The 26680-nt window shown below is 46.7% G+C and overlaps 1 protein-coding gene and 2 pseudogenes across 4 annotated transcripts in view; 2 read left to right on the top strand and 1 right to left on the bottom strand.

Moving 5' to 3' along the window:
- The window catches only part of PNPLA7 (patatin like domain 7, lysophospholipase), a 72920-nt gene that overhangs the window by 20764 nt on the left and 25476 nt on the right, over positions 1-26680 (bottom strand). For both annotated transcript variants that reach the window (XM_080928198.1, XM_080928199.1), the window contains exons 15-21: positions 20700-20777; positions 19698-19903; positions 17142-17273; positions 15840-15963; positions 14856-14969; positions 9243-9312; positions 1514-1663 (exon numbers count right to left, since the gene is read on the bottom strand). In XM_080928198.1, the coding sequence (XP_080784324.1) occupies positions 1514-1663; positions 9243-9312; positions 14856-14969; positions 15840-15963; positions 17142-17273; positions 19698-19903; positions 20700-20777 (874 nt within the window). The remainder of the gene's footprint in view (positions 1-1513; positions 1664-9242; positions 9313-14855; positions 14970-15839; positions 15964-17141; positions 17274-19697; positions 19904-20699; positions 20778-26680) is intronic.
- Positions 4921-5379, top strand: LOC308429406 (eukaryotic translation elongation factor 1 epsilon-1-like; annotated as a pseudogene). Its single transcript has one exon. The product of its transcript is annotated as a eukaryotic translation elongation factor 1 epsilon-1-like (transcript).
- LOC308428747 (mortality factor 4-like protein 1) lies at positions 11786-12738 on the top strand (annotated as a pseudogene). The gene has a single exon. The product of its transcript is annotated as a mortality factor 4-like protein 1 (transcript).

The following is a 26680-nucleotide window of genomic DNA, read 5'->3' as shown; positions in this document are numbered from 1 at the left end:
ATTGCACTGGACTCAGCCTTAAGTGTCCGACCAGCGTCGCCTCAAATGAATGGGACTTTCTATATACCTGTAGTATGGTTCAAGAATATCAAACAAGCCAGGCATGGGGGACACATGCTTTAAGTCCAGCACCCTGGAAGCAGAGGCAGGCTCATCTCTGTGAGTTCAAAACCAGTCTGGTCTATATAGAGAATTCCAGGACAGCCAGAGCTACATAGAAAGACTGTCTCAAAAACAAAACAAAACGAAAACAACCAAATTTTACACTGCATGTACTATATACTACTACATTAAGCTTTTATTTTAAGAATAATTTATAAATAAAAGATAGTGTATTATCTCTCAATTTTACAGATCTTTGGCTTGCATTCTTTAATGTTTTCTGTCAGTGGTTCTCAACCTTCCTCTTGCTGCGACCCTTTGACACAGCTCCTCATGTCGCGCTGACCCGAACCATAGCATTATTTTGTTACTCCTTCAGAACTGTAACTTTGCTACTATTAAAAATTGTAATGTAAACATCTGATAAGCAGGACATCTGATATGTGATCCCCTCAAAGGGGTCATGATCCTCAGGTTGATAACCACTATTTTATATAATTAAGTCTATATGGGTAGAGGGGATATATGTGCCATACTAAAATGGATATTCTGGTCATAATATCTTGTTTATGATTATCGGGCATGTTGTCTGCATTTATTGTTATGTTTTACAGAGATAGTCCTGACATTTTCCCTACAGCCGACCGAAGAAAGTGAGGGTCTTATCATATGTTCACTCAAAATTACATGAACACTTGTAAAAAAAAATGTTAAATACAGAACACCTTACCAGCTTGGAAATTCTCGGGAATTCTCGTAAGTTGTGTATTCTTAGATATGAATATGTTAAACATATACATTTTAATTTACTATGTGTGGGGTGCACATGAGTATGGGGGGGCTGGCCTTTCCCTCCCATCACGCAGGTGGTGGGGATCAAACGTAAGTGCTCAGGCTCAAAGCATGTCAGTTAACTGCTTCACCATCTTGCCAGGCCTAAGCTCTAAAATTCAACAGCTTCTTCCTGATGAGCGGTTTCCCTGGGCTTCATCCTAAGACTGACATATCCCAGCGACTGCTGGCCCAAGACAGAGTACTCTTGTTCTAACCCCCGCCCCTACCAGAGCTACCTGGTCCGAACCAAGGGCATTTTCCGGCCAGTAAACATAGCCATGTGCTCCAGCATCCACTGCAGCCAGCAGAGTGCAGGCATGGACTCAGAACCCAAAAATACGTCCTGAACAGGAGGTGTCTCTATAGAGATCTCATAGCAATGCCCCTGGTCCCCCCATCTTAAGAATTTCTAGTACGTTACACACCACTATATACTCTGTGCCCATGTAGATCTCAGAACCTAAATTCCCTCACCATGGAGAGTTCCCTTAGAGCAGAGCCTCCCCTGGCTCAGGATGTATCCCCAGGGTAGAGGGCAACTGGTAAGTTTTACTTTCAGGACATCTATGTGACTTACCAATGGCACTGAGGGCATGTTGGAGCTCCAGGGCAAAGGCAGTTAGGGGCACATCCTCAGAAACAGGCATTGCTGCCACCGTGGACAAATTACCAGGGGGGTTTCCCAAGTCCCATTTGCTGCTTGCCGTGTTAAATCCAAGCTGGTGTCCTGCAAGCATAGAACCAGGAATCACTTGGAAGACCGGGACACCAGCAGAACAGCTTTCGTGGTCTCTGCCTTCAGTTCCCACTGACTGAAGCAGCCCGTGAGCAATACCCAAACTACGCTGACCCTCCAGAGCTTGGGAACTCAAGGAGCAAGGAAATCTAGGAAACATTCTGCGAGCTGAGAGTACTCCTCCCCTCACAGCCTCAGCATGTAGCCTAGGCTGGCCTCAAATTTGCCTGTGTTAACTGTGTATATACCACCATGCTGGGAAGGACTTGTTTCTCTGTACAGTTTTTTTTTTTTTTTTTTTTTGGTTTTGTATTTTAACCTAGAAATGGTAAGTTTAGAAGGGTAACAAACACACCTTTATCATCTCTTATCCACATGAGGTTTTCAAACTGAAAGCAAACAGAGAATCAATAAGGTTCTGGGCAGGGGCAGTTGTGCCGGGCGGTGCCTGAAGAGACCACTGGGAGGAGACCAAAGCAGGCAGAGCCTCCCCAAGACCGTGGTAGTCACGGGTTCCATAGTTCCTTACCTAGACACCCAGGGCTTCTTACCTTCTCCCTGGGCTCTACTCAGTTGCAGGGGATGAAGGGCCACCCCTCTAACACAAGTGCAAGACCAAAGACATTTTTATTCTGCTACCCTCTAGCAAAAGATCCCGTTACAGTTTCTTCTTTTGGCATGTGTCCCTCTTGTTTCCATGAAGGTGGCTAAGCACACACCATGTCACCTGGTAGGCATATCCCCACTTGACCAGGGTTTCCTGTGGCATTGTCATGCTATGGGATCCCTGGCCACTGACGGCCCAGCCCCCTCTAGGATGTCTCGCCCACACCTGACCTGTTTTACAGAGCCACAGACCCAGTTTAGGCCTGAACTGTCTGTCTCCCATAAAGGCAGTTTCCAAATGGCTGGCTTCTTCTCTGTGCCTCGCCCCAGGTGCAGCCAGGCACTGTCCAGACACACGATTCCAATAGGATGGACATGTGTCTGCACAGACACTGACTTGAAGTCAGACGCAGAGGTCCAGGTGGGGCTACGTGCGGCCCTGGTCAGAGATCTGTACACAGAGAGCCAGCAACTAGTGAAGCTGGGTTCAAGACAGCTGCCATGTTTTCAGACGAGCAGAAACAAGCCTGCATTCTTAATAGGATACAAGTGCCTCACATACACACTACATACATAATGCACACGCAATACACACACTTTACATATATATCTCACACGCATTTATATACGTCACTCACAGACACAAGTCCCATACATACCGCCTGGGTACTATGCATACATCACACATGTAGCACATACGTGTACCTTATGTGTACCACACATACACACCTCACATACATGCCTCACATACACACATATACAAAGGTAGTTACTGCAGGACTGTTTGAAGGAGCTGAGAAGACCAGGATAGCAGTGCACACCTTTCATCATAGAACGTGGGAGGCAGAGACAGGAGGATCTTGGTGGCTTTGAGGCCAGCCTGGTCTACATGGTAAGCGCCAGGCAGCCAGGGACACATAATGATAACCTGTCTCAAAAAAGTAAAACAAAACAAAAAACATAACAGTAATAACAAAAAAGCTGACCCTTAATCCCAGCACTTGGGAGGCAGAGGCAGGTGAATCTCTGAGTTCAAGGCCAACCTGGTCTACAGAGCAAGTTCCAGGAAAGCCAGGGCTACACAGAGAAACCCTCCCTTCCATTACTGGTGGGAATGCAACTCTTACAGTTAACTTGAAAATCGATACGGTAGTTTCTTAACAAATCGGGAATCAATCTACCTTAAAATCCAGCGAGCTACCCCACTCCTGAACGTATACCCAGATGCTCCATCATACCACAAGGACACTTGCTCAACTATGTCCTTATTATTCACAACAGCCAGACACTGGAAACAATCTACATGTCCCTCAACCAGGAAATGGATAAAAAAAATGTGGTTCATCTCCACAATGGAGGGAGGTGAGAATGGAGAATGAAGGTGAGAGGTGAGAAGTAAGAGGTGGGAGGAGGAGGTGGGGGGTGGAGGTGGGAGGAGGAGTGGGGGGTGGAGGTGGGAGGTGAGGGTGGGAGGAGTGGGGGGTGGAGGTGGGGGTGGGAGGAGGAGTGGGGGGTGGAGGTGGGGGTGGGAGGAGTGGGGGGTGGAGGTGGGAGGAGGAGTGGGGGGTGGAGGTGGGAGGTGAGGGTGGGAGGAGTGGGGGGTGGAGGTGGGGGTGGGAGGAGTGGGGGGTGGAGGTGGGAGGAGGAGTGGGGGATGGAGGTGGGGGTGGGAGGAGTGGGGGGTGGAGGTGGGAGGAGGAGTGGGGGGTGGAGGTGGGGGTGGGAGGAGTGGGGGGTGGAGGTGGGAGGAGGAGTGGGGGGTGGAGGTGGGAGGTGGGGGTGGGAGGAGTGGGGGGTAGGATGAAGAGTGGGATGATGGAGGCTGGGATGGGAACAAGAGGGATCTGGTGGGGGCTGGATGGAGGGAGAGGGGACTGGGAGAGACAGCTGGATTGGGGGCATCTCAGACATGAGCTAGAAACCTAGTACAATGGAAACTTCCAGGAATCCACAAAGGTGACCCTAGCTCAGCCTCCTAGCAATGAAAACCACCCCCGCCACTGCCTGGAGGGCCAGGACACAGAGGCTGGACAGCTCAGAGACCTAGGGTACAAAATGACTCTCAATGACATTCTGCTCTACTCAGAGATCAGTGCTGAGCCCAGCTGTCATCAGAGAGCGGCTGATGGAAACAGATGCAGAGACCACAGCCTCACATTCTGCAGAGCTGCTCAGAGAATCTGTGGAAGAGGGGGAGGAAGGATTATAGGAACCAGAGGGGTCAGGGACACAAGAAAACTCACAGAATCAATTATCCAGGGCTCACAGAGACTGAACTAACAACCAGGGGCAGCATGGGTCTAACCTAGGCTTCCTGCACACATGTTCAGTTGGTCTTCTTGTGGGACTCCTAACAGTGGAAGCAGGGGCTGCCTCTGACTCTCTTGCCTGCACTTGGACCCTTGTCCTCATACTGGGCTGCCTTGTCCAGGTTATTTTGAGGGGAGGTGCCTCATCTAACTGTAACTTGATGTGCCATGTTTGGCTGATGGTACATAGGAAACCTGCCCTTTCCGGAGGAAGAATGGATGGGGTAGGTGGGGAGGAGGCACAGGGAGAGAGGAGGGGGACTGTGTTCAGGATGCACAGTAAATAAGTTAATTAATAAAAAGACCATATTTGCCTAGGAGCTGGACCAGAAGATGGCGGCAGCTGCAGAGCTAAGGCTGCTGGAGAAGAGTCTGGGATGGAAGCCAAGGAATTAGTACAGCGCTCAGGGCAAGTGACAGATTCCAGTACTGCAAACAAACAATGGTCCATCTAGTCAAGCAAGCCAGTAAGGAGCACTTGCTGGGGAGCACGTGCTGGGGAGCAGTGGTTGGAGCTCAGGGTCACTGGAGTAGATGGACACTGCAGTAAAGAAGACTCCCAGACTCCGCTGAAGGGTCTTCATTCCTATCCTTGCAGGACATGACATCACCCTGGAGGATATCCTCCTGCACCACGGGCTGCACCACTTTATAGTTGACCTAACAGTTCAAGAAAAGGAGAAATACCTTAATGTGCCTCGCTGGCTTTGTCACCTTCAACATTACCCAGACATCAGGCAACATCTGTCCAGCGTCTTCATCAAGAACAGACCGCATGCTAACTCCCACTAGAAGCCCCTGCAGTGCAGCAGCCAGAATAGAAGTGTAATGGGAAATGTGTTTGGACCATGGTACTAACGTAAATCAATATAACGTCATTGTTTCTTTGTTAATGTTGGAAGAGTTTTTAAAGTGTAAGCTCAAGTCTGAATGTTTTATTTGTCCCTTAGTTGAGGCTTTGCAGTTTTTTTAATGTGAAAGTTCAGCTGTTATCCAAACAAATCACAATCAAATTACAAATCTCATTTTTTTTATGGCCAAAGTTGATTTTAGTGACAGTTGCAAATCAGTGGCTCAGCTTTTTAAAAAGTGCAGCTGTTGGTGTCACATCTGGCTGTTTGCCGTTTTCATGTTTTTAAATCTTATTTTTCTATTAGATATTTACTGTAGTTTGTTTACTAAAACATATGAAAAATTATGTTGAGGAATCAGGGGAGATATATTTGTTCTTGAAATATTTATGTGAGCTAGTAAATGGTTTTAAAAATCAAAAGAAGACTATATTTTTACATATTGGTAAGAAAAGCTATTGAATGAAATAGCTACAATTAATAGCTATAGTTTTATAGTTACTATAAAAATAATTTCATTATTAAGTAAACATCTCAAACCTGCCTGTATGTCTAAATTTATTTAAATAAGCAAACAAGCCCTGCTCAGCATGTTCTGACATTCGTCACGAACTGGGCATCTGATCCTCCCTGACCAATGCCCTTGGCGCTTGCTGCCTGGCACCACCCTCTGCTCACACACCCCTCAGCTCCAAGAGGTAGCTGGGGGGTGAAGCATATGGCCTCTCGTGACTCTGGTAGGAAAGCCTACAATGGGCTCTCTTTGGTGCCTCATTCTCCAAAGTCCCCACAGAAGGACAGAACAAAGGAGTACAGAGTCCTAGCAGCCATACTGGCTTACTGGCTCAAGGACACACAGACTGACCAAACTACCATGGCCACAAACCTAGGGCAGAACTTGAGCTGTGAATATACACACACTGAGAGCCACATAAGATTTATATAAAATGTGATATTCAAAAATATATACTTATTAAAAAATTCAGAATACATTAAGGGCTTTCACAGTCCCACACTCTCTTGCTGCTTTCCCCTCCCACAGAGGGTCTTACAGCTCCCCTCTCCCACTGAGGGCTTTTTCAGTCCCACACCCTCCAAGAAGTACTTCAACCTTATCTGGGCAGCCCCTGGAATGTAGGGCAAAGGCCTTGGCACCAAAGCAGCCCTTCCTCCCAGGGAGAAGTGTCTAGTCCTTATCTGGCAGCAGTCCCTAGAGTGTAGGGCAAAGGTCCTGAGATGCAACCCATGTTGGCAGCAGCCAGTCAACTTTAAAGTCAACAAAACCCACCAATGTTCACATGCCTGATCACTATTGCTATAGCTCACTCGTTACAAAGTATATAAAAACTGTACTAAGGAATAGCTCAGGGCTGCCTCTCCTCTAGATGTTGGCAAACCCCACTGCACTGGACTAATAAACCTCTTGCTTCTGCATCGATCCCCGATCTCATTCATGGATTCCCCAGGTAGGTAGCTAAGGTTCTGTTCAAGTCTTACACACTAAATTACTAGGTACACCAAGAACAGATAATATTATTTCCTTGAAGACAGGAACATTTTGTGACAGGTTGCATTTAGAATGTGTGTGTGTGTGTGTGTGTGTGTGTGTGTGTGTGTGTGTGTGTGGTCTCTGTCTTAGAACTCCCTTAGTTGACTAGGCTGGCCTTGAACTCTGCTTCCTGAATGGTAGGATTAAAGACGTGTGCCTCTAGAGAAAAAATTTTAATTTGAATGAGAAAAGTCAGTCAGCAGACAATACAACAAGGGTCAGAGTTGTTCGCCAGGAACAAAGAAAATGCAGCTAGTTACAGCCAGCAATCCTGAAATCACAAACACTTCTAAAACACACAAAACCAGAAAACCTTAGCAAAACAAAGAGCTAAAATACAAGGGGGGGTTGGAGTCACCTAAGGACTGACGGAGGGGAGATTGACAGACTGCATAGAGTGATAGCTACAAACACTGGAAACCCTGCAGGGGGTTATGGGACTACAGAGGGAGCCTTGGGGCGGAAAGTGGCCAATTCTAGGTCAGTCTGGGCAATATAATGAGTCCGAGGCCAGCCTGGACACATGGCAAGATCGTGTCTCAAAATAATAATAACAACCAAAAAAAATGTTTTAAACCAATTTATATGGGCTAAGAGGAGAATCGAGGTGACAGGAAAGAGCAGGTGACACTGAGGACAGTAGAAATTCTATTTGAACATCCTGGGGACAGAGAGATAAAATAGTGAACAGTGCCCCAGATTCCTTCAGGACAATAACAAAAGGCCCAGTGCTGTGACATTTTGTTTCCAGAAGAAAAGAAAGAATACATGGTTGGAAGAAGATATAAAGACAAAAAAGGGCTAACAAGTTCCAGAATTTGCTAAAAGATACAAATCTACAAAATAAAGTAAAACTACCCCCAAATGACATAAACCCAAAGCGATTAAGCCTCTGAAAAATAAAGATGAGAAGGATGAAGGGTAGGCCGTAAGGCCGGAGAGCGCCATGAGCTGAATTCATGCTGCTTGGGTGGGTTGGAGATCTGACTTTTTCAGGTTTTGGAACATTTCCAGACTACAGGTCAAACATTCCTAATTTTAAAGTAGCAGATGTTCCTAGATTCAGAACTTCTGAATGCTGACACAACACTCAAGAAGTTTCAGATGGTGGTATCTCTCCTAAAATTCATGTCCACTCAGAACTTCAGCATATGGTCTCACATGGGAGTACAGCCTTACAGATTGATAAAGTTAAGATGAATTCACTTTGGATCACATCTTCCCATTGCCGGATACACACTGCAAGTGCAGACAGTTTGTTTAACATAATACTTAAATTACTGGATGTAGGGCTGGAGAGATGGCTCAGTGGTTAAGAGCACTGACTACTCTTCCAGAGGTCCTGAGTTCAATTCCCAGCCACCACATGGTGGCTCACAACCATCTGTAATGGGATCTGATGGCCTCTTCAGGCATGCAGGTCTACATGTGTGCAGAAATACTATATACATTAATAAATAAATCTTTACAAATCAATATAAACATATAAATGACCCAAATGACTAGGAGTACTGAGAGTAAAGAGTTAAACAGCCTGTTTACCCGTGCATCTGTCCTTTTAGCAAACATTCCATTCAGTACACATCTGAAAACAGATGTAAAGCTTATTTATGCAGAAACAGGCCACAAGTGAGCCTCAGAACGAGTGGAGGAGGAAACACAAGATGAGCAGAACCGGTGGGTGGACCACGGGCACACACAAATATAGACCAGCATCCCAGGCCAGGTGCTGGAGGTAGAGGCAGGAGACAGCCACAGGCAAAGTGCACACAGAACAGTAAGAGCAACATCAAAGCCTCAAACACGTGGGATTCAGGGGAAAGAGCAGCATTGAAACAGAGTGACCAGTGGCTCCCAAATTATGGACACTCTGAGAGCTAGAAGAAAACATTTATGCTGGGGTAGAACTTAGTTCCCGATACCCAGAGTTCTCACACCACCTTTTCATACTCCGCATGTGACAGACAACCACTCTTCCAGAGGCCTCATCCTCTTTCCAAACACAAGGCAGATAGGTCACCATTTCCTTCTGTGTTGCTCATACTGAGACATAGCTTGGCAAAATATGCTGGCACTGCTAAAAATCTAAGCCCTCCTGACTCGGAGCTGTGCTTGGTGAAACTTTCCCTGATGTTCTCAAGAGTCATGCAGCACAATGTCCCACAATGTCCCCAAGGTCTTCCCTGCCAGGGGAATTGTATGGCAGTGAGCGCTCATGAACTGAGGAAGGGCTCCAAAATAGATCTAAAACTCACCTGTTGCAGATCCCTGCTGGAGACTGCCTAAGATCTTCTCACCCAAGAGATGGATCAGTCGGGTTACAACCTTAGGGCAGAGAAAGAAGGAAGAAGAAAATCTTAAAGCACATGTTTAAATGGTGAAGGGTTGGGAAATGCCACGTGATGTTACACAGCACGCTGGGTTTGCTTTTTCAAACCTGTCAGTGACTGGAAATAAACAAGGGCTGCAGACGGCAAGGGCCAGCATGGCAAACACAGATGTACCTGAGACATAGCCCCTAGACATTCCTATTGGGATTGTCGCGACTACAGTAAGTGTAGGAAGACCCATTGTGGACCAGACCTGGGTCGCTGTATCCTGAATTCGCTGTTCCCTGTTCTTGATTATGAATATAATGTGACAAATGCCTCCTCTAGCTCTGGTCTCTGTGATTTCCCTACTAGGACAGACAGGAATGTGAGACTGTGAGCAAAATAAGACACTTTCCTTTGGCTTTCTTTTGTTGTGGTATTTTACCAGGGAAAAGGAGCTTGCCTGGGGGGAGGGGGAAATGACGTGTTTGGAAGGGTAGAAACAGAAAAGATGCAAGCCACACTCTGGCCCTGAGCCTCATACTCCAAGTAGCAAATGACCTAAGGGACCATCCCATCCATGACCCAGGTATGGCAAAGACAGCCTGACAGCCACCTGAGAGGAGAGCTCATCTCACACAGGGGCACCAGCTGGGTTTTATGTCAATTAGGTGGCACCAGGGCCATTCAAGCAAGCTAAGTTAGGGCTGCTTATTTAGCCCAGGGTGGTGGGATCAGAGCTCACATCAGATCTAAATGAAACTGTTCAGATTCAGATTTAAAACTAGTCTGAGCAGAGCAGTCTGAAAGTGAGCTAGGTGAGGAGGTTGCCACCTCAGCAGTTTTACTTCATAAACAGCCCCTGGGGAGCACTCAGGGGGCTCTATTCTAAGTATCTGAATATTTCTCTAGAGGCCAAGAGCCAAAACAAACAAACAAACCAATACCTATAATCAGCAAAGCAAGAAATACACTTTTCATACCAGCAGTGGGAGGCTGAGTTAGGAGATAATTTTGAGGCCTCCCTGGACCACAAGACAACTTCAAGGCCAGCCTGGAAACTTAGCAACACCCTGTCTCAAAATAAGAATTGAAAAGAGCTGGGGATGTCATCCAGTGGTGTGGTGCTTGCATGGTATAGGCAAGGCCCTGAGCTTAATCTCTAGTACCACCACAAAGAAAGAAGTAAAATTGTCACATTTAAATTCAAAGTGAGACTTCTTTTTTTTTGAGACAGGGCCTCACTATTGTAGTCCGGGCTACCTTGAATTCACTACGTTGACCTAGGCTGGCTTTGAACTCAGAGATCTGACTATGACCTTGGTTGGCTCTGACTCCCCAGTACTATGATTAAAAGCAGACCAGTATGTCTGGCCACTAAAGGTAATTTTTTTTAAAGACTTATTTATTTATTTTATTTATATGAGTACACCGTAGCTGTCTTCAGACACACCAGAAGAGGGCATCAGATCCCATTACAGATGGCTGTGAGCCACCATGTGGTTGTTGGGAATTGAACTCAGGACCTCTGGAAGAACAGACAGTGCTCTTAACCTCTGAGCCATCTCTCCAGCCCCAAAGGTAATTTTTTAAGGGATTATTTCTGCGTCAAGTGGTATCGATTTAAAATAGGCCAATGAGTTCACAAAAAAGTATCTGGCACCTTAAAACACTGCGGATGCACAGCACTGTGATGTGCTGGTGAGAACTCTTGGTACAAGAAGCTGCTGTGTGCTGGCTGCACTCCAGGATCAGGAACCACATCAAACTGGGCTGTGAAGCAGCAGCCACAGACAACTGGAGAGGTGTCCACAGTTTCCAAAACACACATCTATCTTGTGACCTAACAACTGAACGAGCGAATGTTTATAATATTCATCAAGAATGTTTCAGCAGCCTTTCAAACCTGATAGTCCCAACTAGAATCATTCCAACACCCACCACCTAGAGAACAAATAGAAAAGAAGTCCAGTGGGATACTGCTGGACTGTTCACAAGAACTACATCTGGTACTAGTTCATTTATACACAATTAGCAAGCAACGAGGCCTTGGGTTTCATCTCTAGCACACGAACACATGCAGGCATGCACACGGAGGAGGAGGAGGAAGGAGGAAATGAGGGGGAGGAGAGGATTTGGAAAGAAAGCAAACATAGTAACTGGGAGGCAGTTTTAAGACTGAGGGCAAAATGCTGAGTAAAAATGCCACTACAGAACTCTGGGGATTTAGTCCAGAATGTAGGGTTGTCCCTTCTCTCCTGTGACAACCTTGTTACTCACAGGCAGGGAGGATAACCAGAAAAGGCAGCTAAGTAACAGCTCAGAGATGCAGCCTTGGTCCTCCTTTGCCAACCCCCTGCTGCTACTTGGTAAGCTCTCTTCAAGTTGTTGTCCTAAGCTCTAGGTGTGGTGTAGTAATTTCCACCTCTAGAAAGCCTTCCATCGGGTAGTCGGGATGGCAGAAGGTGGTAGCGAATCACTTATAAATGGCGCCCCAGCAGGGCCTGAAGCCTAAATTCCAGGAGGGCAAGCGAGTGCTGTGCTTTCATGGGCTCTTCTTTATGAAGCAAAGTGTGAAAAGGTTGTTATAAAGGAGAAACAAATGAAGTACTTTATCAATTACAGTGGCTGGAATAAAAATTGGGATGACTGGGTGCCAAAAAAAACAGAGCACTCAAGCATTTGGACACCAATTTGCAGAAACAGCGAGAACTTCAAAAGGCCAATCAGGAACAATATGCAGAGGGCAAGAGGAGAGGGCCTGCTCCAGGGAAGAAGGCAACTGGTCTGCAACAGAAAAATGTTGAAGCAAAAACAAAAAAAAAGAACAAGCAGGCAACACCTGGAAACAGAGATGGCGGCAGTGCCAGTCAGACACCCTGGCCTCCTAGGAAGAAGAGAGCCTGGTACATCCTACTATGGAAAAAACATTTATGAACAGAGTTGAAGTTAAAGTGAAGATTCCTGAAGAGCTGAAACCATGGCTTGTGGATGACTGGAACTTGATCATCAGACAAAAGCAGCTTTTTTATCTTCTTGCCAAGAAGAATGTGGACCCCATTTTGGAGGATTATCCTGAGGGAATACAGATAATGAGGAGCATGCTGTTAATGGGGTTGTGGCAGGGATAAAGGAGCACTTCAGTGTAACCTTGGGCACTCAGCTACTCTACAAATGTGAGAGACCACAGTATGCTGAAATTCTGGCCGGTCACCCGGATACACCCATGCCCCAGGTGCATGGAGCGCCACACTTACTGAGATTATTTGTGTGAATTGAAGCAATGTTGGCCTATACACCTCTAGATGAGAAAAGTCTTGCTTTATTACTGAACTATCCACATGATTTCCTCAAGTACCCAGCAAAGAATTCAGCAATTTTGTTCAGTGCCCATGATTATGAAGTGGCTCCTCCCAAGTGCCATCGGAAAGCTGAGTGAGGGGTGTGCTCTCTCTCACATGTGCTCTCTCTCTCACGTGTGCTCTCTCTCTCACATGTGCTCTCTCTCTCTCACGTGTGCTCTCTCTCTCACGTGTGTTCTCTCTCTCGCGTGTGCTCTCTCTCTCACGTGTGCTCTCTCTCACGTGTGCTCTCTCTCTCTCATGTGTGCTCTCTCTCACGTGTGCTCTCTCTCTCATGTGTGCTTGGGTCTCTGTGAACAGTCTAGTTCTCAGTTCTTCTCTTGTACAGATGATGTACTTTGAGGACCGTTAGTGTATAACAGAGTTGATGTTTGTTTCCTGTTTGAATTTAAACAGAGAAAATAAAAGGAGCAACTGCTCCTTTTTTCTTTCTTTTCTTCTTTTCAAAGTTTCTACCAGTGTATGGACAACAAAGAGACAGGACGTAGACTGTTTGCCTGGTTGACGAAGCTGCTTTTGAACACTGCTGGTTCTGTTCCTTTGACACTATGCACTTTTATACTATGTGTTAATGCTCTGTGACAAAGTGCTCTGATTCCTAGTGCCAAAGGTCACTTCAGTGTCTATAACTGAACACTCGTCCATCTGTGCCCTTTTTTTAATGGTGCTTAAAGAGCCCATCCTTTGCAAGTCATCCATGTTGTTCCTTAGCATTTTTATCTTTGCTCGGTTGTTAAAGAATGGTGGCTTGTTGTCATGGTTTTTGTATGTGTGTCTAATGCACGTTTTAACATGATAGACGCACGCAATGCATCATGTAGCTTCAGTTTTATGGAATAGTCAGTCTTGTAGGAGTTGTTTTTCAGATCTTCAGTGACTTCTTTCTTTCTTTTTTTTTTTAAAGATTTATTTATTTATTTTATGTGACTACACTGTAGCAATTTTCAAACAGACCAGAAGATCCCATTAGAGATGGCTGTGAGCCACCGTGTGGTTGCTGGAATTTGAACTCAGGACCTCTGGAAGACCAGTCAGTACTCTTAATTATCTCTCCAGCCCCAATAAATTTTTCTTTAAATTAAAAAAAAAAAAAAAAAGAAAAAGAAAAATCCTTCCATCTCAGAGGGACGCTCCCTAAGACAAGACATTCTAAAGCAGGCAGAAGGACAAACACTCCCTAAGACAGGAAAAGCCCCTCAAGCTCAGGAGATAAACTATGTAAAGGCCTCAGGACATCCCTGAAATACCAGATATACTAGATAAATAGGTCTCTTCTCTGCGTAGGTGCACACAAGCAGCAAGAGCTGCTGACAAGCAGAACAGCCTAAAAGATGCCCAAACATCTGACCTATCTGGAAAAGACACTGTGACCTGGTGAGCTGCCTTCAGGTTCCAGGCTCTCAGCTCTGTGAGCCGTCACCCATGCTCGGGGGCCTCAGTGATGGGGTCTTTGAGTCAATTCTGCACCTGTCAGTAATTCCTCGCTGTATTCCTGAGAGGACTCCAACAGAAACCACTGATTTATCAATTTGCACTTTGGCAGTGTCTTTACTTTGTTATCAGTTCTGTATCTGAGGTAAGCCTGATTTTTGTTTATGTGTTCCCAGATATAGTGTCATATAACCAGAGGTAAAGGAGTCCCCATCTAAGAGTGTGATTTGTGTGCCACTTTTACAACCTCCTCCCGACCTGTTCCAGTGTGTGTGTCTGTGTATACTTGACTAAATTCTCACCTGGGCCAGAAGTGCAGCTAGAAGTCTCACCTGTGCATCAGGCTCACCTCACCTGTGTGGCAGGCTCACCTCACCTGCAGCAGGCTCACCTCACCTGCAGCAGGCTCACCTCACCTGCAGCAGGCTCACCTCACCTGCAGCAGGCTCACCTCACCTGCAGCAGGCCCACCTCACCTGCAGCAGGCTCACCTCACCTGTGTGGCAGGCTCACCTCACCTGTGTGGCAGGCTCACCTCACCTGCAGCAGGCTCACCTCACCTGCAGCAGGCTCACCTCACCTGTGTGGTAGGCTCACCTCACCTGCAGCAGGCTCACCTCACCTGCAGCAGGCTCACCTCACCTGTGTGGCAGGCTCACCTCACCTGCAGCAGGCTCACCTCACCTGCAGCAGGCTCACCTCACCTGTGTGGCAGGCTCACCTCACCTGTGTGGCAGGCTCACCTCACCTGCAGCAGACTCACCTGTGGGTACCTCCGCTTGATAGATGTCAGAGCTCCTGCTGGCAGCTTGGCCAGTTCTGAGTCCCGGACGGCATGCACTGTGGTTGCTCTGGCCTGGTGGGTTAGCGTCTCCACCTAGGGAAGAAGAGCCAAACCCTGGGGTCTCAAAGACCAGCCAAAGTCCAGGAGAGCCAGGTTGAGGATGCTTGGAGTCCAGCCAAGGCATGTGCAGGTCAGATGCATTAGAGTCTCTAAGACAGTTGTGATAAATCACAATGGCCAAAAATACCTTGGGGAAGAAAGGGCTTACTTCATCTTATACCTCTGCTCACACGCCATCACTGAGGGAAGTCAGGGCAGGAACTCAAACAGGACAAGACCCTGGAGGAAGAGCTAAAGCAAAAGCCATGGAGAATGCTACTTACTATTACAGACTGGCTTTCTTAAACTACTCACAACGAGGCCAATCACTGTGAGTTCAAGGCCAGCCTGGTCTGCAGAGTAAGTGCCAGGATATCCAAGGCTACAAGTCTTGGAAAACAAAAACAAAATAACCAAAACCAACACCACCAAACCCTCCACAAAATCCAAAAGCAAGCAGACAAACTAAACACAAGGGTTTTGGCTGCTCTTTCAAAGGACTGAGGTTCAATTCCCAGCACCCACACTGCACCATCCTGGAGCTGGTCCCTAACAGACCAGGACAGAGAAAGCCGCCTATGTAGGCAGCATGAGGAAGCTAGGGGAAGCTATAGTGACCCTCCGTCAGGTCCTTTTACTATCCACCAAGCCTTCTGCACTGGCTGGGTACAAATAAGCAGCCAGAAACCAGGGCCAGAATCTTGGCTCTCCCAGAAAACTAAGATAGGGCCCCAGACAAAGGCAGGCAGCAGGGAGTGGGTGGGAGCCATGCTCCTGCCTCACCCAGGCTTCCTCCTCCTCTTCAGGTAACTAAACAGGCAGGTTCCAGAGTGTCATGGAAGGCAAAGGGTAGCTGGCACCTACCACACCAACAAGGTCTCCTCGGCCATATTCCCCTGCCAGGCGTTTTTTCCCATCATCCTTTCGGATCACAGACCGCAGCCTGCCACTGAGGACGATGTATGTGCAGTCAGACTTGTCCCCTTGCCTGCAGAGATGCAAAGGAGCTCAGCTCATCAGCCTATGCTGCTCACAGAACCAGCCCCAGGATACACCCTCTAATTCCTGCACTCGGGTCTACACAGTGAATTCTTGAGACAAGCCTACATAAAGTAAATAATATAGAGTGGAATTACTTTTCACTTTAGAATATTTGTGCTAGCATGGATGGGTTTACTACTACTTCAGATAAGGATTCTAACTTTTCCTTGGCTTAAATTTTAAGCAGTACAAAAACAGACAGCTACAACCCGGGTCTCTCTGTGATCTGAGCAGAGGTAAAGCCAGCAAAGGCAGCCCAGCTGGGGTCAGAGGACAAAAGCCAATTCGGATGGCTCTCAGGTCATTTGATAGGATGATGTGGTTTACATGTAAGCACATGGAAAGTTGTCTGCTAAAGTGCATTTGTGCCTGTGTATGTATGTGCCTGTGTATGTATGTGCCTGTGCATGTATGTATGTGCCTGTGTATGTATGTATGTGCCTGTGTATGTATGTGCCTGTGTATGTATGTGCCTGTGTATGTATGTGCCTGTGTATGTATGTATGTGCCTGTGTATGTATGTGCCTGTGTATGTATGTGCCTGTGTATGTATGTGCCTGTGTATGTATGTGCATGTGTATGTATGTGCCTGTGTATGTATGTATGTGCCTGTGTATGTATGTATGTGCCTGTGTATGTATGTGCCTGTGTCTGTATGTGCCTGTGTATGTATGTGCCTGTGTATGTATGTGCCTGTGTATGTATGTGCCTGTGTATGTATGTGCCTGTGTATGTATGTGCCTGTGTATGTATGTATGTGCCTGTGTATGTATGTATGTGCCTGTGTATGTATGTGCCTGTGTATGTATGTGCCTGTGTATGTATGTATGTGCCTGTGTATGTATGTATGTGCCTGTGTATGTATGTATGTGCCTGTGTATGTATGTATGTGCCTGTGTATGTATACAAAGAACCCAGGACGTTAAACAATGTTTCCATGGGTTTCAGGAGTGAGACTTGGATAAAGAAACTCACCCTCTTTGTCATACAAGCTTCATGGACATGGATCTGGTCTATTAGCAGTGCCATTGTCCACTGTCACACACCTGTGCACTGCACCCCTTGGCCCTTCACATACTGTCTACCTGTGACTTTCTCTGCACACTGGGTCTCTGTGAGTCTCACCTGTATATGGCACGGCCGGCCTCTACTTCCATCCAGTCTAGAGCAAAGTCAATCTGCCTTACAAAGGACGACATCCTCTTTACCACTGTGTGTGCCACGCCCAGGACGACATCTGGCCGTTTCCTCATGATCCTGTCATGGAATCTTAAGTCATTTCCATTCCCATGAGGCCTCCTCTCACCTCCCACTTCACATCCGGCCCTTCTAGATCCACCCCTCACAAGAAGAGTCACAGCGTTTGAGAACAGCAGAACTTTCAACCCCACCTTCCACAGAAGGACCCTTGATTGTTTATTTTGAGGGAAGAAGACACTGGGGGCTGAGACAGGATGGTGCCTAGGCAACCATCTGCTCTCAGCTGTACTGGAACAATGGATTTGTTGACAAATCCACTCACATGACTGTCCACTTCATGAAGGCCCCTTGAGCACGGGACACCCCTAAGCTCCAGGTCTTGGGAACAGAGTTCCAGCCTCCACATGTGCCGACAGCCAGTACAGTGAGGTATACAGTTCAGGGAGGGGCATTTGTGTCTGTGCATAGGCACAGGGCCTTTGGACCTAGAGGCATGGAACTGCCAGTCTGTTAGAAACAGGGAACAGCACTGCTACGTGCTGAGGATAATTCTCCATTATCTATGTGCCTTCGCCAACCTGGGCAGGAAGGCAAATACCAGATGATGATAGCTTCCGAGAGGCCAATGATAAAACTTTATGCCCAAGATTGAGTGAGTCCCCATGACATTTGCTGGACCATGTCCGTAAAGTGAGAAATACCTGTATCAGGAGTTTTTATGCACATACAAGCACATGCATGCAGACAAGGACATTCAAAGGCATGTATACTCAGAGACTAGGACACATAGAGATACACATGGGCAAGGACAAATAATACATGCACACACAGATGAAAACACACAAACAAGGTCACATAAATAAAATTAACAGACACGTGTGTGTGCATATATATTACATATATATGTATGTATATGTATATAATATATATATATATATATACACACATAAACAAGGATATGTGCATACATACAGGTGTGGACACAGACAAGGACATATAGACAGATATATACACAAATAAGAAACATGCATATAGAGAGTAACATATAGGCACACTCAGACATGTGGATAAGGACATGTACTGAGCACACAGAGACGTCCTACATAGACTTGTAGAGGCACAGACAAGCACATATGCATGGGCAAGAAAGGATCAGGCTATGCCAAAGTCAGAGGAGTAAAGAGAAAAAAGCAAGGCCATGATTCCTGTTCACCTTCCTGACTCTCCCTCTAGAGCTTTGCCTTGGTACAGATGGGCAGGGGCTGGGGACGGCAGACTGAGAACATCTCTGTATCTCTGAGAAGATCCTTGCAGCTCAAGAGGAAGGCAAACTCTAGGAGAGGATTGGGGCATAGTTCTGCCTTTTTGATATGTCTGCCATCTGTGAAATGAGGTCCTTACCCTTAGCATGCTGAAGATATCAGAGGGTATAGCATCAGGGAACCAGGACAGAGCACCCAGGCAAACCCTAGGAGAGGGAGGCTGCATCTGGAGAAGGCCTTCCCTTCCCTGGCCTCGACTACTGTTTTGAAAGCACCTTCGTTGAAACATGGTTTTTAAGCTGCTACGCTTCCATGACCTTCTGGCCCCTGACCTGATCTATCTCCTCTACCCAACTTTCAGACAGAAGAGCTACAAGGTCATAGCACACATCAGGCATGGATGGAGAGGCCTTCTAGCCATGTAGGAACAAAGATGGATGCTGACTAGCACAGATGAACGTGAGGGGAGGTTGCTCAGCTAGATTCAGAATAATTGTGGACCCTGACAGACAACCCACCCCCACCCTGCAAAGCAAGGAACAAATTGAGACTATTTTTAATCTTACGCTCTGAAACTCACAAGTCAAGCAGAAAGGCCAGCAGAAGATGTAGCCTGTGACCTCTCAGACAAGCTGAGGAGGACATCACTGGAGGTGAAGGACATATTTGGTGGCTAGGTAGATCCAAATTTCCAGTTCTGTATAGTAAGCTACACTGAGTGACAGTGGCACATGACATGAATCCCAGCACTCAGGAGGCAGAGGCAGGGGGATCTCTATGAGTTTGAGACCTGCCTGTTCTACAGAAGGAGTTCCAGGACAATTAGGGATACAATGAGAAAGCCTGTCTTGAAAAGCAAACAAACAACAATAACAAAACCCACCTTAAGGAAGGAGAGTGAGCAGGCCACTCCATGACTGCCACCATGCCTTTCAGCCAGACCCAGTCTACTGTGAACCGGCGTCTAAGCAATAAGCCAGACCCCAATTCCAGCTCTACCCCCCAGATGTGTGGTCGCAGAAAGTACCAACCACAAGATGACTGGATGAGAGCCGGACAGCAACAGAGGAAGTTGCAAATGTCAGATATCACAGGCCACATGGAGGCTCTCTGACTGAAGTTTGTGTGGGTTCCAGTGTATGCAGCTCCTGAGCTAAAGAGCCAGGGGAGGCCAGCAGCACGCCCATCCCTGAGAGCCCTAGGGAACAAGGAGACTCACTCATAGAAGTGGGCCTTCGAGATGGACAGAAAGCTGCAGTCCCGATTGGCTCTGATGGTGAACATTAGAGGCTCTCCAGTAAGCACCGCCAGCTGCCCCACCATCTCCCCGGGATGTGTGAGAAACAGGCAAGTATCCTCCAAGCTGTCAATCTTCTGCTGGTACACATGCAGCATCCCCGAGACCACAAACAAAATGTTGACATCCTAAGAAAAGCAGAGAAGGCTACCTTCAGCACCATGTATGTGACAGGGGCCTGGAATGTCCCATGGAACCCAGAGATGTTTCCTGAGCCTCAGAGTCACATTGGTACAGGCAGCTGCTTTTTTGCCTATTCTAGGTTATATATAGCCTTGGACACATTTCCACTCAGAACATCACAACAGCCCTATAGCTTTGTTATTTAGTGCCTATGATTTTTTTTGTTGTTGTTGTTGTTGCTTTTTATCAATACATGGGGGCTGGAGAGATGGCTCAGTGGTTAAAGGCACTGACTGCTCTTCCAAAGTTTCTGAGTTCAAACCCCAGCAACCACATGGTGGCTCACAACCATCTGTAATGAGATCCGACGTCCTCTTCTGGTGTGTCAAGGACAGTGTGGTCATTAATAAGATAAACAAACAAATAAATATTTTTTAAAAATTACAGGGAATTTCCTTTCTCAATCTCAGACATACGTCCTTCCCCTCCTCGTGCCTTTCCACAGCTCTACATAAATGTCAGCCCCTTTCCCCACAGAAATGAAGGAGCTACCCATTAGAGTCACATGTTTTGACCCAACATCTTTGTATCTATTATGGAACTCACTGCAAATCTTCTCACCCAAACCCCCTAGATTCCAGAAAAGGTGCCAGGGTAGCAGGTACAACAGTGGCGGAGCCCTGGGCTGCCCAGAGACTGGCAGTGCAGCACAGGGGTGATTCCCCACCACTGGGCCTCAGCCATGCTCTCCCCAGCACCGAACTGCAGGGACAGGCTTTAGCACTGAGGTTCTTAACTTACCTGGTCTCCCTGTTTTGACACGATGGTGCCTGCAGGAACATGAAGAAATGCCACCCGGCCATCCAACAGGGATGGGTCCTAAAACACAGAACAGATTTCTTATTTTTCTTCTTTTTAATTTATTTATTATGTATACAGCATTCCGCCTGCATGTCAGAAGAGATCCCATTACAGATGGTTGTGAGCCACCATGTGGTTGCTGGGAATTGAACTCAGGACCTCTGGAAGAGCAGTCAGTGCTCTAACTACTGAGCCACCTCTCCAGCCCCCAGAACAAACTTCAAGAAGGAACATGAAGAGGTATTTAAGTGAAGGCATAGAAGATGGGCCTGAGAGCGAGGACAGAGACGACACCCGTATGGCTGTGTTTCGTGCTTCTCTCAGGCCTGTCCACTAACAAACAAGATCACATTCTGCACAGCACATCAGCAGACACAGCAGAAATCGCAGAGATGCAGATCAATATGTTTAGAATTCTATACAGCGTAAGGCAGAATTATCTCAGCAAGGAAAGGCAGTTAGTTCATTTCATAAAGATCACCAGTATAAAGGGAGGAACCAACATGGGCCTTTACCATATGCCTCACAAAAAACAAACAACAGAGACACAAGAAGCTCTTCAACTCACAAGTTCAAGTCCAGCATGAGAGTTAGTGCACTCTGGCTCTCTCTGGCTCTCTCCATGTGTGTGTCTCTCTGTGTGTGTCTCTCTCTCTCTTTTCCTTCTTGAGACATAGGCTGCTCTTTTAAAAAGCCAACTTAGATAAATCTAACTAGGGTACCATCTCCCATCCCACCTGCAAAACCTGGCTTCCTACCTGCCTCATGAAGTCAGAAATAACCTGCAATCCAGCACAACTGGGGGTTATCAGAGCACACAGGAGCTTGCAGGGACCGAGTGTTGTATGTATATAGGCACAGTACCTGCAAAAGGCTGTTAAAAATAAATTTAAATTCACAGCTCTTAGTGATAGTAAAATAAAAATAATAAGAAAGGTCACTGGCCACCATAAGAAAATGGCAGTAAAGGGCTAGAGAGATGACCTGGTGTTTAAGAGCATTTGTTGCTCTTGCAGAGGACTCCGGTTTGGTTCTAAGCACCTACACTGTGGCTCAATCAACAGAGAACATTTCTGAACCTTTACTAAATTCAAGGGAAGAAAGCTAGCTCAAAACAAAAAAAGAGGTCATAAAAAGAAAGTCGGAGAGGGATGGTGTCTTAGTCAGGGTTTCTATTCCTGCCCAAGCATCATGACCAAGAAGCAAGCTGGGGAGGAAAGGGTTTATCCAGCTCACACTTCCACATTGTTGTTCATCACCAAAGGAAGTCAGGACTGGAACTCAAGCAGGTCAGGAAGCAGGAGCTGATACAGAGGCCATGGAGGGATGTTACTGGCTTGCTTCCCCGGCTTGCTCAGCCTGCTTTCTTACAGAACCCAGGTCTACCAGCCCAGGGATGGCACCACCCACAATGGGCTGGGCCCTCCCTCACTGATTACTAGTTGAGAAAATGCCTTACAGCTGGATCTCATGGAGGCATTTCCTCAACTGAGGCTCCTTTCTCTGTGACAACTCCAGCTTGTGTCAAGTTGACACAAAACCAGCCAGTACAGAAGAGAACCAAGGAGAGAAGCTGTGGGCACACATGAGCTAGCTCAGCATGAATGCTTCCATCACCTGCACAGTTACTGAGATCACCAGAAAGCTGGACACTAGCTAAGCAGTCTTGTCTGCTGCAGAAAGGAAAGTGTCATCTTAGGGTTCCCATGATGTCAACAGTGAATACCCCAGTGTCACACACAGAAGCGGGGATGGCCTGAGCAAGACACAGAAGGGACTAAACACACATGACTTCAAGAGACAAACCTCTGAGAGAGAGGTTTGTCTGACAAAATAGGAAACTCTAAAGCATTTAGCAATACCAAGAAATGTACGTGTGTGTGTGTGTGTGTGTGTGTGTGTGTGTGTGTGTGTACGTGTGAATGTGTTTTCACAGGGGCCTGTATCTGTGTATAGGAAGGCCAGAGGTTGGCAGTACATGTTCATGTCTATAAATCTCTTTCTTTAAAAAGCTGTTTATTGCATTTATGGTTTTCTTTGTTTTGTTTTGTTTTTTTTCAGGGGAGGCGGCAACACACGTACATGTGAAGATCAGAGGACAACCTGCAGAAGTTGGTTTTCTTCTTCCATAATGTGGGTCCCAGGGATCGAACTCAGATCATCAAGCTTGATGGCAGGTGCCTTTATCCATGATCTACCTTCACACCCCATTTTTTGTTTGCTTGTCTGAATTTCTTTGAGGCTAGAGAGATGGCTCAGTGGTTAAAAGCACTAGTTGCTCTTCCAGAGGACCTGGATTCAATTCCCAGCAACCACGTGGCAGCTCACAGCTCTGTAACTCCAGTTCCAGGGGACCTGACGCCCTCACTCAGACATACATGCACACAATACACCAATGCACATAAATTATTTTATAATTATTTATTTTTATTTTATGTTTATAAGTGCTTTGTCTGCATGCTTATAAGTGTACTATGTGCGTGCAGTGCCAACTGAGGTCAGAAAAGGGCATACAGATCTCCTGGAACGAGATTTTCAGAGCTGTAAATCAGCATGTCAGTGCTGGGAATCGAACCCCAGTCCTATGTAAGAGAAGTATATGTTCTTACTTGCCAAACCATTTATTTCTCTAGTCCCTCCATTTTATTTTTTGAAACTGGGTCTCTCAGTAAATAGGGAGCTCCCTGTTTCAGGGGGGCATGCTACTCAGCATGCCCCAGAATTTACCTGTCTCTGTTCCGGCCTCCACACTGCCCCAGGGTTCGGGTTACAAACACACACAGCCACCTACCCTAAGATAACCACTCCCACTGAGTGCTGGGAATCCAAACTTAGGTTCTCACGCTTCAACAGCAAGCAAGTACTTTCCCTCCTGAGCTGGCTTTCCAGCCCCAAACTAGAAACATCTGAATAGTGACAGCAGAGTTCTGTAAGAAGTAGAAATTACAGGACCATAAAGAACAGCCAAACTTGGGCCTCTAACTCAGATGGACATCCCTGTTCCAGTGTAGGCCAAGCCAGCCAGACGAACGGGTGAGTTGCCTGCCCTCGGGAGTCTCCCACCGTTAGGCCTCCAATTCTGAGTGTGTATCTGAGTCTCTTTAAAAGCTCTCAGTGCTCTGGAGTGAAGCTCAGGGGAAGTGCTCCCTAGTAGGTGTGGCCATTATTCCCCTGCCTTACACACACACACACACACACACACACACACACACACACAGAGAGAGAGAGAGAGAGAGAGAGAGAGAGAGAGAAAGAGAGAGAGAGACAGACAGACAGACAGACAGACAGACAGACAGAGAGACAGAGAGGCAGAGTGGAGGACCCAGAGAGAGAGAGAGAGAACCAGAGAGCCAGAAAAGTTAAGAGCTGGTACTGACTTAAGCCTTGTTCGCCCCAGTTTCTGAGAGAGTAAACTAGAGACGTTCGGTGGCCCAGCATCCATGCCTGGGCCCTTACCAAGGGTGAACAAGGTACACACAGTGACTGGAAACAACTGGGTTGCTACAGCTGCTGGGAATCCATGAATCCACCAGCAATGCAGGTGACTGAAGGACTAAGGCCAATGTTTTCACAGGACGGACAGTGGACAGTGATGATGGAGACCAAATTCCAACCACAGACGACCATGTGAATCAATCAACATGCTGAACATGTGGCAATCACTCTAAATAACATACTTGGCATGAATTACTTAGCCTAGAGTCAGGTGAAAGCAACCAGGGCATCCAGGGGGACAGCCTGATGCAGATGGGCCTATTTGGGTAGAAGAAGGCTGACCTAAAACATGCGCAGTGGGCTTGAGGGTGCTGACGGTTTGCACTCCATCCATGTGCTGATGGATTTGAATGACAATGACTTCGGCAACAGTGACCTACGCCAGCACTCAGGAGGCAGAGTCAGCAGAATCTCTGAGTTTGAGGCCAGCCTGGTCTACAAGTTCCAGGGCAGCCAGGGCTACACAGAAAATCTGTCACACACACACACACACACACACACACACACACACACACAGCCTTTATATTTGAATATGCCCTAACTAGCTCAATGGCCAGGCCACTCCTGAACCTTCACATGGCTAATACACACCCTCCAATATTCTTGATTATTCCCTTCTAAAATCTTTATCTTTGATATCTCAGACCCAAATGGGGAGGGAGTGGCCCCTGGGGCCATTTTTCCTTGATTCTTACATGGTTGGGTCTCTGTATTCCATAGCTCTCATGTTTGTATCCCCTCCCTCCTTCCCTCCCTCCCGCCCTGGTGATTTTCCCTCTCCCCATCCTATGTTTCCTCTCTGGGAATCCTCCAAGTCCCACCTCTGTCCTCCTGCCCAGCCATTGGCTGCTGGCTCTTTATTGACCAGTCAAAAAACCAACTATTGCTAGGTACCCTGGAGCGGACATATGAATTCTCACGTAAGTATATATTCAATCTCTAGCATCTTACTCTTTTTGTTCAATTAAAAAAGGTTCTTTTCTCTCAGACATAAAATTGAGCACAACCATAACAATTTTGTAAATTATAAAGTATGCTACATAACTAACATCTCGTCCATCAATTTTGTCAATTTATATATATATATATATAAAACTCTAACATTTATCTTAACTTAAAGAGCTTACGATTCTGTACCTGAATTATGTTTCAATTTTAACTTGTATTATCATCTGAAAACCATTCTTTCAAATCAACATCATCTTCCTCAATGTTAAGCAACTTAAGTTTGATTATGAGACTATAATTAGTCTTCAGCTATGTCAGAGATTCAAGAACAAATTAAATATCACCTGAATCTATAGGAAGCGTAAAACATAGCTTCCAAAACGTAAGCAAACTGCAGAGACAGCTGGCTACCTGGACAGTCCCTCATTCCTCAACGCTGGAGCATCTGTCTTTAGGTCCCCGGTAAGGAGCTGTTTGGGAAGGAGTTAGGCTGGTTGTCACTAGGGGCAGGATCGGGATGTGAGGTCCCCGAGCCGGCTTCCAGCACCCTGCTTGCTGGACAGCTGCTGTGCTTCCCACTCTGAGGTGCTTCTATCGAGCCGGAATTTGAAGCCTCAGATAAGCTCTTCCTTCTATAACTTGCCTTGGTGTGTGTTTTAACACAACAAAAGAAACTAATACAGCTGGCTTTGTGGATCCTCAGAGGTGAACACAGGTACATTCCTAGCCTGTGCACAAGGTCTTCATATTGCTTAAAAGCATGAGATGGGGCTAGAAATATGGCCATGCCGATAAAGCACTTCCTTAGAAGCACAAGAACCTAACTTTGATCCTTAAAAGCAGCCAAGGCTAGTGAGACAAGGGAGTCCTGCAGGTTCACTGGTCAGCTTATCCAGCAGGCTTCAGGTCAATGAGAGATCCTGCCTCGAATGAGCTGTACATGTTCCTGAGGGTGACGCCCAAAGCTGTTCTCTTAGTCTCCATATACAGTGGTGATCCGAGTAAGAATGGCCCCCATTGGCTCTCAGATTTGGTCATCAAGGAGTGCTACTTGAGAGGGATTAGGAGGTGTGGCCTTGTAGAAATGTGTCAAAAAGGATAGAGAAGGCAGGTAGGCTTTGGGGTTTCAAATGCTCAAGCCAGGCCCACCCCATGTCTCTGTCTTCCTGCTGCCTGTGCATCCGGATGTGGGACTCTCGGCTCCTTCTCCAGCGCCATGTCTGTCTGCTGCCATGCTTCCTGCCATGAGGACAATGGACTAATAAACGTTTAAGTGTAAGCCAGCCCCAATTAAACGCTTTTATACGCACTTCCATTGTTGCAGTAGATATTTAAAATGGACGGCTTACTTTATCGCCCCGCAGTCTCACTCTGAGGGCGCCACTTTTGTATGGAGCCGGTGCATGGAGTCTGTCACTCGGTCCACAAGCCGTACTCTGCTCGGTTCAGCTCTCTAGTGGTTCATTCTGACTCTCTGG

The sequence above is a fragment of the Micromys minutus genome, assembly GCF_963924665.1.
Source record: "Micromys minutus genome assembly, chromosome: 13".
Taxonomy (NCBI): Eukaryota; Metazoa; Chordata; class Mammalia; order Rodentia; family Muridae; genus Micromys; species Micromys minutus.
The sequence above is the reverse complement of the archived record's forward strand: the minus strand, read 5'-3'. Positions and strand labels throughout refer to the sequence as shown.